The sequence below is a fragment of the Teleopsis dalmanni genome, chromosome X (genome assembly GCF_002237135.1).
Source record: "Teleopsis dalmanni isolate 2A chromosome X, ASM223713v2, whole genome shotgun sequence".
Lineage (NCBI taxonomy): Eukaryota > Metazoa > Arthropoda > Insecta > Diptera > Diopsidae > Teleopsis > Teleopsis dalmanni.
In genome coordinates, this window is record NC_051848.1 from 43775157 (window position 1) to 43790025 (window position 14869).

The 14869-nt window shown below is 37.0% G+C and overlaps 1 protein-coding gene across 1 annotated transcript in view; it reads right to left on the minus strand.

The window, feature by feature from the left end:
* The window catches only part of LOC119662554, a 120269-nt gene that overhangs the window by 77337 nt on the left and 28063 nt on the right, over positions 1-14869 (minus strand). The window contains exons 5-11 of the mRNA XM_038072194.1: positions 13376-13507; positions 12922-13293; positions 12300-12617; positions 4499-11773; positions 3710-4024; positions 1755-3563; positions 1598-1690 (exon numbers count right to left, since the gene is read on the minus strand). Of these exons, the coding sequence (XP_037928122.1) occupies positions 1598-1690; positions 1755-3563; positions 3710-4024; positions 4499-11773; positions 12300-12617; positions 12922-13293; positions 13376-13507 (10314 nt within the window). The remainder of the gene's footprint in view (positions 1-1597; positions 1691-1754; positions 3564-3709; positions 4025-4498; positions 11774-12299; positions 12618-12921; positions 13294-13375; positions 13508-14869) is intronic.

Consider the following 14869-nt stretch of genomic DNA (forward strand, 5'->3'; position numbering starts at 1 on the left):
AACATACACAGCTGTTTCAAATATTGCCAAATATTCATCATCAGTGATCTTTGGAAATATTTTTTAATTTATAAGTTTATATACAATTTTTGGAAAATTGTAGAAAATTTTAAGCATATTATGCTTAAACATCTATTAGTATTAAAATATTAATTTTAAAACAAACTCATAAAAAACAGTTACATATACATAGTTACTATTAGCTATTATAAATATTGTTGTCATGACTTCAGTACTCTTCGAATGACACTAACTTTGTAGACAGTCAAGCAGCTATGGTAACAATTGAACAGTGAAATAATGGTTTGTGATGAGATGTTGTGCCTCATGGATGAATATCAAATATCATGAACTCTCTTTTTATCAATTTTTTGGATATAGTAATATTAAAAGGAACAAGTAGTAGATGAGATATTCAGAAGAGGCTCTCAGAAGAATGGACCATTATGCTGACAAATACATTGTGGACTTACCGCGAAGACTATGAGGTCACTAGAAACGTATGCCTTACATTAAATAGGAATAAAACGAAAAGCATTTAAGGCTACACCAAACATGTAGTTCATGTTTTGACTGTAGTATTAACAGGGGTAGTATTAACAGGAGTAGTATTAACTGTGCTAGTCAATATTTCAATATGCTCCGAGTAATCACTAATCACGTTAGAGGGGAAATACAATCAATCAGAGCTGCTATGTCTTTGTCTACAGACGAATCGAGTTTAATGTCTTGAAGATTTTTCTCATTTATTAGAGTTTGGGGTTTTTTCCATCTCAACGTTAAGTAAGAATATGTCTAGTTCATGTGATGATGTGCATAATATTTTCTTATTTATTGTTGTTTTTTGTGTAAAAAGTAATTTATACTTGCTAACTAATTAAATTTAATGTAAAACAATTTTTATAACAAACTATGAGCGCCTATAGTTTAGATCTATTGTGTGTGTGTTTTACTTTTTAGAGGTGGGTTTTGTTGCATTAAAACTTTAAAATTTTTCTTCTGTTAATGATTTAAATAATTTTTTTAGATACAAAAAAAATAGAAAACAATAAAAATTTGCTTATTAGTTATTAGAAAACAAATATTAAATTAAGTAAAATTTTCAAAGTTCTAACAACGATATGTGTATTGAATAATACACACCACACTACACATTATATTTTAGATAAAATTAAATTAATTATTAATAAATTTTTGTAAATTTCTTTAGTCTTGTTAAATCAACAAAATGCTAATCAATATTCCTTTAACTATTAAAAAAATTTAATTATTTTAATAATATTATATTGCTTGAATCAAATGCAATACGAATAATGTTAAACTATAAGTAAACACTTGTTCCTTTGGAATAGTTTGGGTTATAATTAGAAATAAATATTTGTTTTAAATCAAATATTTAAAATTTTGTTACTTACGAAATATTATTTAAATATTTATTTTTTATTAAAAAAAACTATTGGAATAATGTTTACTATAAAATTAGCTAAACTAAAAGGTCTGCAACTTAAAAAACTAAACTTTCTAAATTTTGTGGTTGTTTTTGTTAAGAAAATAATAATTTTACTGATATCATAGAAAGTTAATGCTATGAACTTACCTTGCCTACAGATATAATCAAAACCTTGACGAACACATTCACCAACTTCACAACCGTAAGTGCGACAATCATGCTGTGGTGGATTTAGATAACCTATTTTGTATTTCAAATTAAGAATTATGATCATAATTAATTTATTATATTTTGTATAACTTACATTGTACATAAGCATCACCGTATGGAAAATCTTCTGGGCAGTAACATTGTGCTTCATTTTGTTCTAAAACTCGACAAGCAGCGTTGACTCCACATGGTTGATCGTAACAGGCATTTACTAGGTGTCCTTCACAGACACATCCTTTGTGAGCGTCACCCATGCAGCCATCCATACATGAGCATTCATATCCTCCAGGTACTTCTGTACATTTGGAGTTAGCACCACATGGACTGTTTGCACAACCACCATCTGCGGGTTGACATTCGACGGCTGGATTGCCTAGGAAATCTGGCGGACATGAGCACTGTGGTTTGCGATTTACTACACGACATTGTGCATTAACGCCACAAGATCCATACTCTAGACAAGGGTTACGACATTTGCCGTTATCACAACGTTTGTTTGATTCACATTCCTCATCTTGATGACATTCAAATTGTATGCATTCTTTGCTTGGCTCACCTTCATAACCATCAGGACAGTAGCATAGCATACGGTGATCGGAAACAGTGCATAGTGCATTTCTTCCGCATGATTTCTTGTCGTTGCAAGGATCCGTGCATTGACCTTTTAAACAAACATTATCAGTTGCGCAATCAGAGTTTGACTTACAACCAGCTATACAGGAACCACGTTCACATAATTGTCCTAATGGACATGATTTACTAGGACCACATTGTGCACGGCATTTGCCGCGAGAGCAGAGTTGACCGCATGCACAATCTTCGGAACGAGTGCATGCATCTGCACAATATGTTTTCGTTTCGTCGCACTGGCAAGATGGATTACAACGTTGTGGTGGTAATTGACATCCTGTAAGACCATCACCCATAAATCCATTTGGGCAACTGCATTGCACACCATGATTAACAACAATACAATTAGCGCATTGACCACACTGGCCGGCCGTTTCACATGGATTCTTGCATTTCTTATTCATGCAGGCCTGTTCATTGGGACAAGTTAAGTCACTGCGACAGCCTACTTGACATACACGATTTTCACAAATTTGACCATCAGCACAAGCCGAATCAGTATTACACACAGTGCGACACGTGCCGCGCAAACAGCGTTCATCCGCGAGACAGTTTTGATCATTGCGACATTTGCCTTGACAACTGCCGCCATAACAAAGTTGATTAGTTTTACAATCTTCGTTATGTACACAAGCACTAAATGGTGGCTTACAAGCAACTTCCGGATTTCCAACAAGACCTTCTCGACAAGTACATTCTTTGTGATGATTCACCGTAGTACAAAATGCGTTTGTACCGCATGCAGTAGGATCATTACAAATATCTACACATTGCTGACCAACACAAGCCAAGTTTCCAGGACATCCCTGATCTGAACGACAGCCTGATACACAGGTTAGTTCCAAACAAACTTCATTGTTACGGCAATCGTCATCCCGACGACAAAGAGGCTTGCAAACACCATTTTGACAGCGTTCATTAGATAGACAACCATTATCATCGGCACATAAAGGTCGACAAGATGATTCATAACAAGCCAAACCGTTCGGGCAGTCACGATTCTGATAACATTCCAATGCTGGTGTACGTACGCATCCCACTTGAGGTGTGGGATTGGGCACCATACCATCCTGGCAATTACAAACAGCTCTGTGATTTGAAACTGAGCACACTGCATTTGGACCACAGGGATTCTCTACACATGGGTTTATACATTTATCGTTACGACATGATTCTGAAGCACTACAGTCATCATCGGTATGGCAACCGAAAACACATTTATTGTGCAAGCAAATATGGCCCAAAAAGCAATCGTTGTCTACACGGCATGTCACTATAAAAAGTTAAATGTATAAAAAAATATATATAGTCGACATTTCATAGCATTTTAAACACATTTATATATTCATATATGTATGTATGTTATATAGTTTCTGAAATTTCTTTTCAACATTTCCGTTACATAAACTAAGAACTTACACATGCAATTACCATGCAGGCATTTCTCATTTAACGCACAATCTTGATCATGTATGCATGCTGGTAGACACATGGAATCCCGGCAAGTATACCCGGTATCACAGTGCACGTCACTGGAACAAGCAACTGGTATACGAACACATTCCACATCAGCATTTCCAGTAAATCCAGCGGGACAACTGCACTGTTTTAAATGGGATTGTATATCACACCTTGCGTTCATACCGCAGGCTTGTTGTAGCAGACAAGGATTAATGCATTGTCCTCCTTGGCATACTTCGGTACTGCTACATTCAGTATCTAATACGCACGCAGCTGAAAATATTTGAAATTAATTATTGGGACATATTTTTTTATATAAACATTATGTTCCGGCGCAGTTCTGTTGGAGTAAGTATAGTCACAGTCATTGTCGTCACCAAGAAACGTAAATATTTTGTAGTTTGATATATTGTTCAACTTTTAATATTTCAATTACTTTGTTTAATTGCCACCTGCACCCATATTGGGCCTTTGTGTTTATTCTCAACCAGAAAATTAAAAGGGCCGATTATAATCAAAAAAAAAAAAATACGATAACGTATCGCAAGATTTCTACTCTAAATTAGCCGAAAAGCTGTGAGCACTCTGCTCCCAGTATTATATTAAAATATATAATTAATAATTGATAATTTGTAGTTGGTAGTGGTGTACTATTGTATGAGTTTGATTACGGTTATTCGTTTGGTTTGTGTCATATATTTAGATACCATTTACAATATTAGAAAAACCTTTTGTGTTAGTACTTACGTTTACATATGCTATCGGAACAGTAAGTGTTTGTCGGGCAATCGCTGGTGACGTGGCATGGTACTGGTAATGGCTTGCATCCAGTAACCCGGTCAGCGGGATTACCATCATAGCCACCACGACATGCACACTGTGCAACATGGCCTTTCGGAACACATTCCGCATTAGGACCACATTTAACATTTGCGCAGACATCGTGACACTTTGCTACTCCATTAGTTTTAGAACATTCCGCATGCGGTGGGCAATCTTCATTAGTTTCACACTCAACAGATGTTCGGCATCCTTCATTATAGGGATCTCCGACCAACCCAGGTGGACAAGTACATTTAAATGTGCCACGTGAATTACGACAACGTGCACCGGGACCACAAGGAGCATCTTTGCAAAAATCAACAACTTCGCAACGTACTGTTGGATCACCAGTGAAACCAGGTTGACAATGACATACTTGTTTATGGTTTTCTGTTGTACATAGCGCATTCTCTCCGCATGGTTGGCCTATGAGACACGCAATTTTACACATATGATTATCGCAAGTTTTGTCGTTTGAACAGTCATTATCAGAGTTACACTCAATTTTGCGACAACCTGTGTTGGGATCGCCGAAAAATCCTTCTTTGCATTCACAATCAGGTGCATGGCTTCGAGCAATGCACTCGGCGTTACGACCACAAATTGCACGTCCTAAGCAAACGTTTTCACAACTTGCACGTCCATAGGCATCCAATATACAACTTTCATTAATATCACAATCGTTATCCTCACGACATAATACTTCTTTAGTGCATATATTATTTTGACAGTATTGGAATTCCGGACATGAAGAGTTTGTTTTACAAGTTGGTTGGCAAACACCCTGTATGCAAAGTTGATCAGATATACAATCACGGTTCGAACTACATAAGGAGCAGCAGATACCATTTGAACATATCGTTCCAGAGGCGCACTGGCTATCTGTATTACAATACTGAAGAGGCACACAGCCAAGCTGTGCATTACCAGTTGTTCCTGTTTCGCAAGAACATATGCCGATATGGTTTTGTACAGTGCAATGTGCTTGAGTACCACATGCATTTGGCAATGAACAAGGATCAACACATTTAGATTCGAGGCAAGCTTTTTCGTTTGCGCAGTCATCATTATCGGAACACTCAACGTGCACACACTCAACCGATGGATCACCTCGAGAATTAGTTGGGCAAGTGCATATTGCGTTATGGGACTGTGCGAGACAGTTTGCGTTAAGACCACAAACATTATCTCGATCGCATGGACTTCTACAACGTGAGTTTTGACAACTTGCTGAAGACGGACAATCTGAATCTGTAAGACATTCGTTAGGATCGCGACAACCAGCATGAACTGCATCGCCTATAAGTCCTTCAGGGCATTGACAATTAAAACTACCAGGTAAATTATTACAAATCGCGGTACTGTGACAAGGTGTCGATGAACATTCATCAATATCCTCGCATACATTTTTGAGCAAATGATATCCATCATAACATGTGCAAACTGCTTTATGGTCAGTAACACTACATATTCCTTTACCACAGTTAATGAAATCGCATGGTTTCATGCAACGATTGGTTTCACTGTCGCACGTTTTCTCATTAGCACAATCGTCATCAGCTATACATTCTACTTTAAAACATCCTACCTGCGAATCGCTAGGATCACCTAAATATCCCGCTGGACAAATACAGCTAGCTGCGTGATAATCTGACTGACAAACTGCGTTCGGACCACATGTTAAACTCAAGCATGGATCTGTACACTTATCGTTTATACATGCAAGGCTGGTGGTGCAATCATCATTTTTATAACACTCCTTTGGTTTTGTGCAACCCTGTTTCGAATAACCGTCACCAACTGTTCCGTCAGGACAAATACAGCGGAATGATCCGGGTAAATTTTCGCAATGTGCTGTTTTATGGCAAGGATTTTCGGTGCATTCATCAATATCAGAACAACCAAAAGGTGTTCCAATAAAACCAATTGCACATTTACATTTACCGTTCAAACAGAGTTCGGTGGGTGGACAGTCGGCATCAGACTCGCAGCCTGGATGACAAGTACCATCGTTATTGCATATTTCTCCAGGTAAGCAGTTGTTACTAGTATAACACACTTTGCGACATACATTTTGATAACAACGTTCGCCAATAGCGCAAGTAGATGTCTTTTGACATGGTAAATTACATTGGTTTCCAATACACATATGACTAGTGGGACATTGATTTGAAGCCAAGCAAGGCGCTGGAACACGTACGCAACCTTGATCTGGTGTGGGATTTCCTTCAAATCCTACAGGACATGTACAGTGACTGCGATGATTATCAATATTGCACAAAGCATTTGGACCGCATATTCCGCTATTTTGACATGGGTTTGTGCATTTACTATTTATACACGATTGATCGTGCCCACAGTCTTTATTACTACGACAACCAATAGAACAAAAGCCTTCCAAACAAGCTAATCCTGAAGCACATTGACTATGATCTAGACACGATATAACGCAGACATTTTGTAAACATTTTTCTCCTACGGAACAATCTTCGGAATTTCTACACGCAATGCGACATTGTCCGTTATAGCACACTTCTCCTCCACAATCAATATCAGAAGTACATTTAGATACAGAACGTGTGCAGCCACTTTTAGCGGTTTCACTAATTGGTTGGAATTTCAGTGGACAGCTGCAAACTGGTTTTCGGTTGATTACTTTGCATTCAGCATTATCCCCACAAGCGTTTTCACATGGATTAATACAACGTCCACCAGCACAAATTGTATTTGCTGGACAGTCTGCATCTCCATTTGGACATTGACCTTCTGGTCGACAACCTGTGGTAGTAGGATCACCATCGAAATTCTCTGGACATTTGCAAATTGGTCCTTGTGGTGTGACTTCACAAACAGCAGAATGATGACAAGTATTTGCAGCGCAACCTCCAATTTTTACACATTCTACTTCTGCAATTGGGTTTCCTTTAAAACCTGGTGGACATTGGCATACTGCACGATGATCTTCTGCTAAACAAATGGCATTTTCCCCACAAGATTCGTCATCGCATACATCAAAGCATGTATGTGTCAGACGGTTACATAACTTTGTTGTTGGACAATCGTTGTTATAAACACAAGGAACATTTTGACAACCATTGAAAGGATCATATGGGTCCCCTGCAAATGCTCCTGGGGGACATTGGCATTGAGCCAAATGATTATTGGTTATACAAACAGCACGAGGTCCACATTTGATACTTTCACAAGCAGGTCTACATGAAAGATTTTCACTGGATCCGTGTTTAATGCAAGCTTCCGATTCCGCACATTCAGCATTAGAACGACATTGATTCTTAGGAACCAATTGACAACCATTTCGATCATTTGGATTACCAACAAATCCTGGTAAACAATCACAACGACCTTGGTGATTACGTGCAACACAAATTGAATTAGCTGGACATGTAAATTCGTCGCAAATTGAAACACATTTCAGTACACCAACAACATCCGGTCGACAAGCTGAGGTGGATGGACAATTTTGATCACTAGTGCAATCCGGTAAAGAAGGCTTTTCACAAGCAGAAATAAAAGGATTCCAGACAAAACTATCTGCACAATTACATATAGCATGACCATTACTATCAATCTTACATATTTCATTTGTACCACAAACAACCTTCGAACAGCGATTGACACAGGCTTTTTTGCCATGCAAATCAGCTGAGCAAGTATATCCAGAATCGCAATCATCGTCATTTTTACATTTGTCGTCGTTATCAGGAATCGTTCGTTCAGGATGGCAACCAACTTGTAAATTGCTAGGATTACCGAAATAGCCATCAGCACAAATACATGATGATCGGTGATCATCTGAGACACATAAGGCATTTGGTCCACATTGGATTTTTGAGCATGCATCTACACATTTTCTTAATCCTTTACTGAATTGGAAACAAATTTCAGAATGTTTGCAATCTGCATCATTATTGCATTGACCTCGAATACTGCACCCATTATTAGAATCATATGGATCACCAATATAACCCAATGAACACAAACATTTTCCACCATCGCATACTGCTCTTGGTCCACATGCTGTTGTAGAGCACAAATTTTTACATTTACCAGAATCACATGTATATCCATCAGGACATTCAACGCGTTCATTGCATTGACATTTATCAGGATTATCACAGAACACAGTATCGACAGGTTGGCAGCTACTAAATGGATCACCAGCAAAACCGGACAAACAAAGACATTCGAAGCCGCCATGAGTATTCAAACAAACTGCATTAAGTCCACAGGGTTTATTTAGACATTCATCAATGTCTTGACAACCAACATACGCATTTCCAGAAAAGCCTTGTGGACAAATGCAACTTATACCGTTTATATTTGCGCGACATTCAGCGTTTGGACCACAACTATTTGGTGAACATATATTCTTACTTTGAGCTCCACAGCCTTCATAAGGATTTCCAGATGTGCCAGGATTACAAGAACAAATATTTTTATTAAATCCGTATTCACAGTGGGCATTTTCCCCACAGGGAGGATCACACACTGCATATTTAATTGGCGGCATACAAACAAGATCAGGATTACCAATAAAATTAGGTTCACATATGCATTTTCCACTAATTGCATCACAAGTAGCTCCAACACCACAAACTACACCATCACATCTTTCCTTACATCTACCATTTATGCATATTTGACGATAGTTACATGGTCTGGAAGCAGTACATTGATCTGTAGAACAACTTCCGCCCGGAAACGGATTTCCTAAAGAACCTTGAGGACATTTACATGTTGGACCATCAGATGTGGGTATACACAATGCACCTTCTCCACAAATAACATCCTTACATTGTGATACACAGTCGCCATTCAAATCTTTGACAAACCCAACACGGCAACGACACCAGCCTGCGTGATCTTCAGTTTCGCAAAAAGCGTTTGATCCACAAAGTAAACTGGAACAAGGACTTACACATGTGCCTTCTACACAAGCTAAGTTACTTGCACAGTCATCGTTACTAATGCATTTACTTTTTGTAACTCCTGCTTCCAATATGCAACCGCTTATGTAAGGATCTCCTGTAAAGCCTTTTCGACAAACACATTGATATCCTCCTTTTTTGTTGATACAATGAGCTCCATAAGCGCAGGGTAAATGTGCACATTCATCCTCATCTGTACAACCCAATAAAGGATCCCCCTTAAATCCAACCTCACACATGCATTGTGGCGGATCAGTTGGCGTACACTTAGCATTTATACCGCAAGGGAAACGTTCGCAAGGATTTTTGCATTTATTATTATCGTAAGGATCAAAGAAAAATGGAGGTGGGCAAACACATTCACCAGGTTGTACACATTTTTCATTAGTGTTACATTCCTTATCAGCAGCACATTTGCGTTGAGCAGGTGCACATAATCCATTATACGGATCGCCACTGTAGCTTTCTGGACACACACATGTGAAACTTCCTTTTGTATTAATGCATTCAGCACCGTATGCACAAACTTGTGAACCACGTTCAGCGCATTCATCTACATCAATACATGAACCATCTGATTGTGTTTTATAGCCTTTAGGACAAGCACAATAACTAACGCCACCTGCGATTGAAATACATTCTGCTCCTGACGGACATTTTTCACCTTGTGAACATCCAGCTAAAATACAACTATTTCCGACTAGTTTATAAGGTGGTTGACATTGACATTCTGGCGAATTACACTGCTCACATAAAACAAATGGATTTCCATTAAAACCTTGTGTACACCGACATTCGTAGCTTCCAGGCAAGTTTTTACATAAAGCATTGACACCACAAGCAGGTTTTTGCCTATTTTCAGAACACTCATCAATATCTTGACATTCACCAGTCTCCGAATTACGCTCGTAACCCTGTCGACAAATACAAACACTATTGCCAGTATAAGAATTTGTAACACAGCTTTCACCTGCGGCACATGGATTAGCATCAGAACAACTAAATGGAACTTTAGCAGAAACGCAGCCTTCTCGATAAGGATCTCCATTGGATCCACTAGGGCACTGACATAAATAGCTACCAGGAGTGTTTGTACATATAGCATTAGCTTGACATGGAGTTGCTTTACATTCATCAATATCAGAGCAACCACCAGGTGTATTTGGAGTTCCTGTAAAGCCTTCAGCGCAAAGACATTGAGCTTTACCATTTGCAATCAGACACTGTGCGTGTGTTCCACAACTTTTTGTTTCACACGGATGACGACATTCATTGCCCATATTAGGCTCAGGACATAAACAACGCTTCGTACCATCGCAAATAGCGTTTCCAGGACAATCATTATCAGTTGAACAAATAACAACAGGTACGCAACGTACTGTAGGATCGGGATCAGGTATTGAGTCTGTTGGGCAACGACACGTATAACCGCCGTTCATATTAACGCATTCCGCACCTTCACCACATTTATTGCCATCTCGGCATTCATCAACGGCTATACATCTTGAATGAGGATCGCCTGTAAAACCTGTCGGACATTCACAATTAAAACCACCTGGCGTATTCGTGCACGTAGCATTTATTCCACAGCTACCAAAAGGTCCATGTGCTTGATCACATTCATTTATATCTACACAGCCAGCACCAACATCAAATGGATTGAAAGTCCAGCCATCTTCACATATGCAATAAGCTTCATTACCGTCAGGTTTGCAATACGCATGCTCACCACAGTGCACATCCTCGCATGGTTCTTTGCAAGCAATTCGCGGAGGTGTGCCTACATATCCGGCTTCACAATCACAACGATAAGAACCTGGTGTATTAATACATTGCGCATGTACACCACAAACATCGACATGTGTGCGACACTCATCGATATCAACACAGCTCGAGCCTATTGGCTCGAAACCGTCTAAACAGAAGCATTGATTTTCGATACATTCAGCATTATTTGTGCAGTCGAAATTAGTACGGCATAGTATGTTCACGTCAACCTGTTCACAAGCAACTTTTGGATCTGGTTTACCATCAAACCCTTGTGGGCATTTGCAATTATATCCTGGAGAGGTGTTTTCACATATAGCATGAGATCCACAGGGTTTTTCAAGAGCAGTGCACTCATCAATATCAGTACAACCGCGGAAAGGGTCACCGGTGTAATCTGCTTTACAGGTACAAACAAAACTTCCAATTGTGTCGGTGCAAATTGCATTCTCACCGCAAGGATTATCCTGACATTCGTTGATATCTTGAGTAATAAAACCGGACATCGTAGTAAGCAAGTCGAGTGTTGTGATGAGAAGTGTTGGGAATTGTGTTAAAAAATAAAAATAATTAAATAAACATGCTTAGGTTAAGGAAGTAAGAATAGCGTGAAGAAGGCAGTAGAAAAGCACTTCAAAAAACTTGTGTAAAAAGTTTTTGAAAAATAGATTTTAAAAGTGATAAAGCTAATACGAGTATAGAATATATTTAAATTCTTAACTGAAGCAGAGCATAGAAAATAAAGTTTAAAAAAATGGAAAATATTTGAAGTAAATCTTTAAAATAACTGAAAAAATAGAAGCATAAAGCTTGCAAGCAATTACAAAAGTTCAATATTAATTTTACAAATAGTTTTTTAACACAAAACAATTTCTATATATTATAGAGCATAACATAATTTATGTATAGGAGTATTCGTAATTTTAAAAACAAAAATATATTTAAATGCTTGCAAGCTTCTCATATAGCTTATGTATTGTAGATATAATGCGCTTATACTAATTACTAACTTTCGCAATGTAAATAACCCTGTCCTTGAAAGCCGCTTGGACATAAGCAACGATATGAGCCTGGAAAATTTATGCATTTCGCGTTTGTACCACATTTAGCCAATCCATTTGGCAAATTACATTCATCAATATCGATACATGCAAGACCGGCACCATTTGTTGATAAAGCGGTATTACTGGTATCGCTGTAGCCATAAGCATTTGTCGTTTCATGTTCAAGCATGAAACCCAATGGACAACGACATATGAAACTACCGCCCATATTCACGCATTCAGCACCCAAGCCACATGGATTGTTAGTAGCGCATTCATCGACGTCTTTTTTAACGTTTTTAGGTGTAAGCGCGGTTTTTATTTATTTTTGTGGAATATTAATGATATAAAAGTTTCGTTATGATTATTTGCGCAATTAATAATTAATTTTAATGTTTTTTTTTAATGATTTGATTTCATTATTTTGGTGTGTGTGCAAATGTATGCGTAGCGCCAATATTTTGTTTAATAAGTGTATCCCAAGATGTGTGCATTGTAATGAATATTATATTTGTATATAAAAAATAATTTTATAAAATCATGTTAAATTATAAAATCAAAGTAATATCATAATGACAATAAAACTTACCTTCACAGCCCTGACCGGGATCGCCAGAATAACCATCTGGACATAAACACTTAAAACTACCATCTGTATTTTGACACTCGGCATTACGTCCGCAAGGCGAACGAGCACATTCATCGTAATCCAAGCAACCACTTTCTGAGCGTCCATCTCCTTCATAACCTGGCGGGCAGTCGCAGCGATAACCACCCTCAAGGTTCGTACATATGGCACCAGGACCGCATACATTTGGATGCGTGCATTCATCAATATCCTGACAGCCATCATAAGGACTGCCATAAAAACCTTCTGGACACTCACATGTGTAGTTACCAGGAGTATTAATACACAGAGCGTTTGCCCCACAAGCAGTCGGGTTCAGACATTCGTCGATATCTAATAAAACAAATAAGTAAAGAGAACAATTTTAGAAATACATTGAATAATATTTATTAGAAGTATGAAAAATCAAGTGTACCTGTGCAAAGAACTTCACCATCGCCTTCGTAACCGTCCTTACATTTACATAAGAAATGTGCGGGCAAATTACAGCATTCGGCATTTTGAACGCACCGTGCGGCTATTGATGCATCTTGGCATTCGTCGATATCTGAAAAAGAGCAACAAAATCATTTATAAAGTAAAACATTTCTTATATGATACAAAAAAATTAAGTCTTTATCTATTTCCACTTCATATTATCAATAAAAATTCCGCTAAATACTTTTGCCTCCCACTAACTGCAATAACCAAAACAAAACACAAGCCATTTTCAATTGACAAATATAATTAAATTTATATTTTAACAAGAATATAAAATATACATCTGCTTGGCAAAAACTATATTACATTCATACTATTTGTATAATTTCCAAAATTCAATGAAAAGTGTTTGAAAACATTTTCTGCTTACTGTCGTAGCAGATTTAAATTACAAATAAATTATATTCACCACAAACAATTCACTTTACCAAAATCATATGTGCAGCTTAGTTCCTATTAGAATAATAAACAAAATGCAAACACAACGTTGTATTTACTTATATGTACATACGTATTTCGTAAATACCAATACGATGTGATCCATATCGAAATATGACCAATTGTTTAATAAGAATTATTTTTTATGTTAGTTACTTATGATACCAAACCTAAGGTGACATTTGACCTTCGGCTAACCAAATTATTTAAAACTCATGCATTTAATGCATGAATGCGTACGAATGTACGTATCTGACTGTTCAAAATTTATTACGAGTATCAGCCTCATAATTTATATTGATCAAATTCAAGTGCAACAACACGGTGTATTAACATTAGAATAAACAATGCTATTGTCGATATACGCACAAAAATACACATTGTAACGCTTTTAAATATTTAACATATTTTCATATATACCAAACTAATATCAAGTTTTTATGGGCGCTTTGTAGCAAAAGTTAAGTTGAAACGTGCGTTGTCACTGCACTGTGAATGTCAATGTTTACATCAGCCGCGAACTGTGGTGAGTTTCAAGGGTACGGGATGCACCAAATGCATAAATTATTTGCAAGCTTTGCTTAAAAATTTTTAATTGTTTTACTCAAAATAATTTCAATTCACGTAAACAAATAAAAATGCTGATAATAATTTTTGAATACATATTGTACAAGAAATAAATAATTGCGTCTGTATAAAACAGTTTTATTTTTAGCAGAGTATATATTGATATACTATGTTATACAGCACGTTATTTGTTACGTTTTATGGTGATTTTAAAATAGATATTAGTAATATATTAGTAAGACCACAAAAAGTTCTATATCAATATTGAGATTAATGATTAATAATTATTTAAAAATAAATGATCAATAATTAATTAATAAGTTATAATTATATAGTAATTAATTATTTAATAATTTGCCGTTACATATTTATATATATACTATTACAAATTTAAGTAAGATCCAACGTGGATTATCAGAACAAT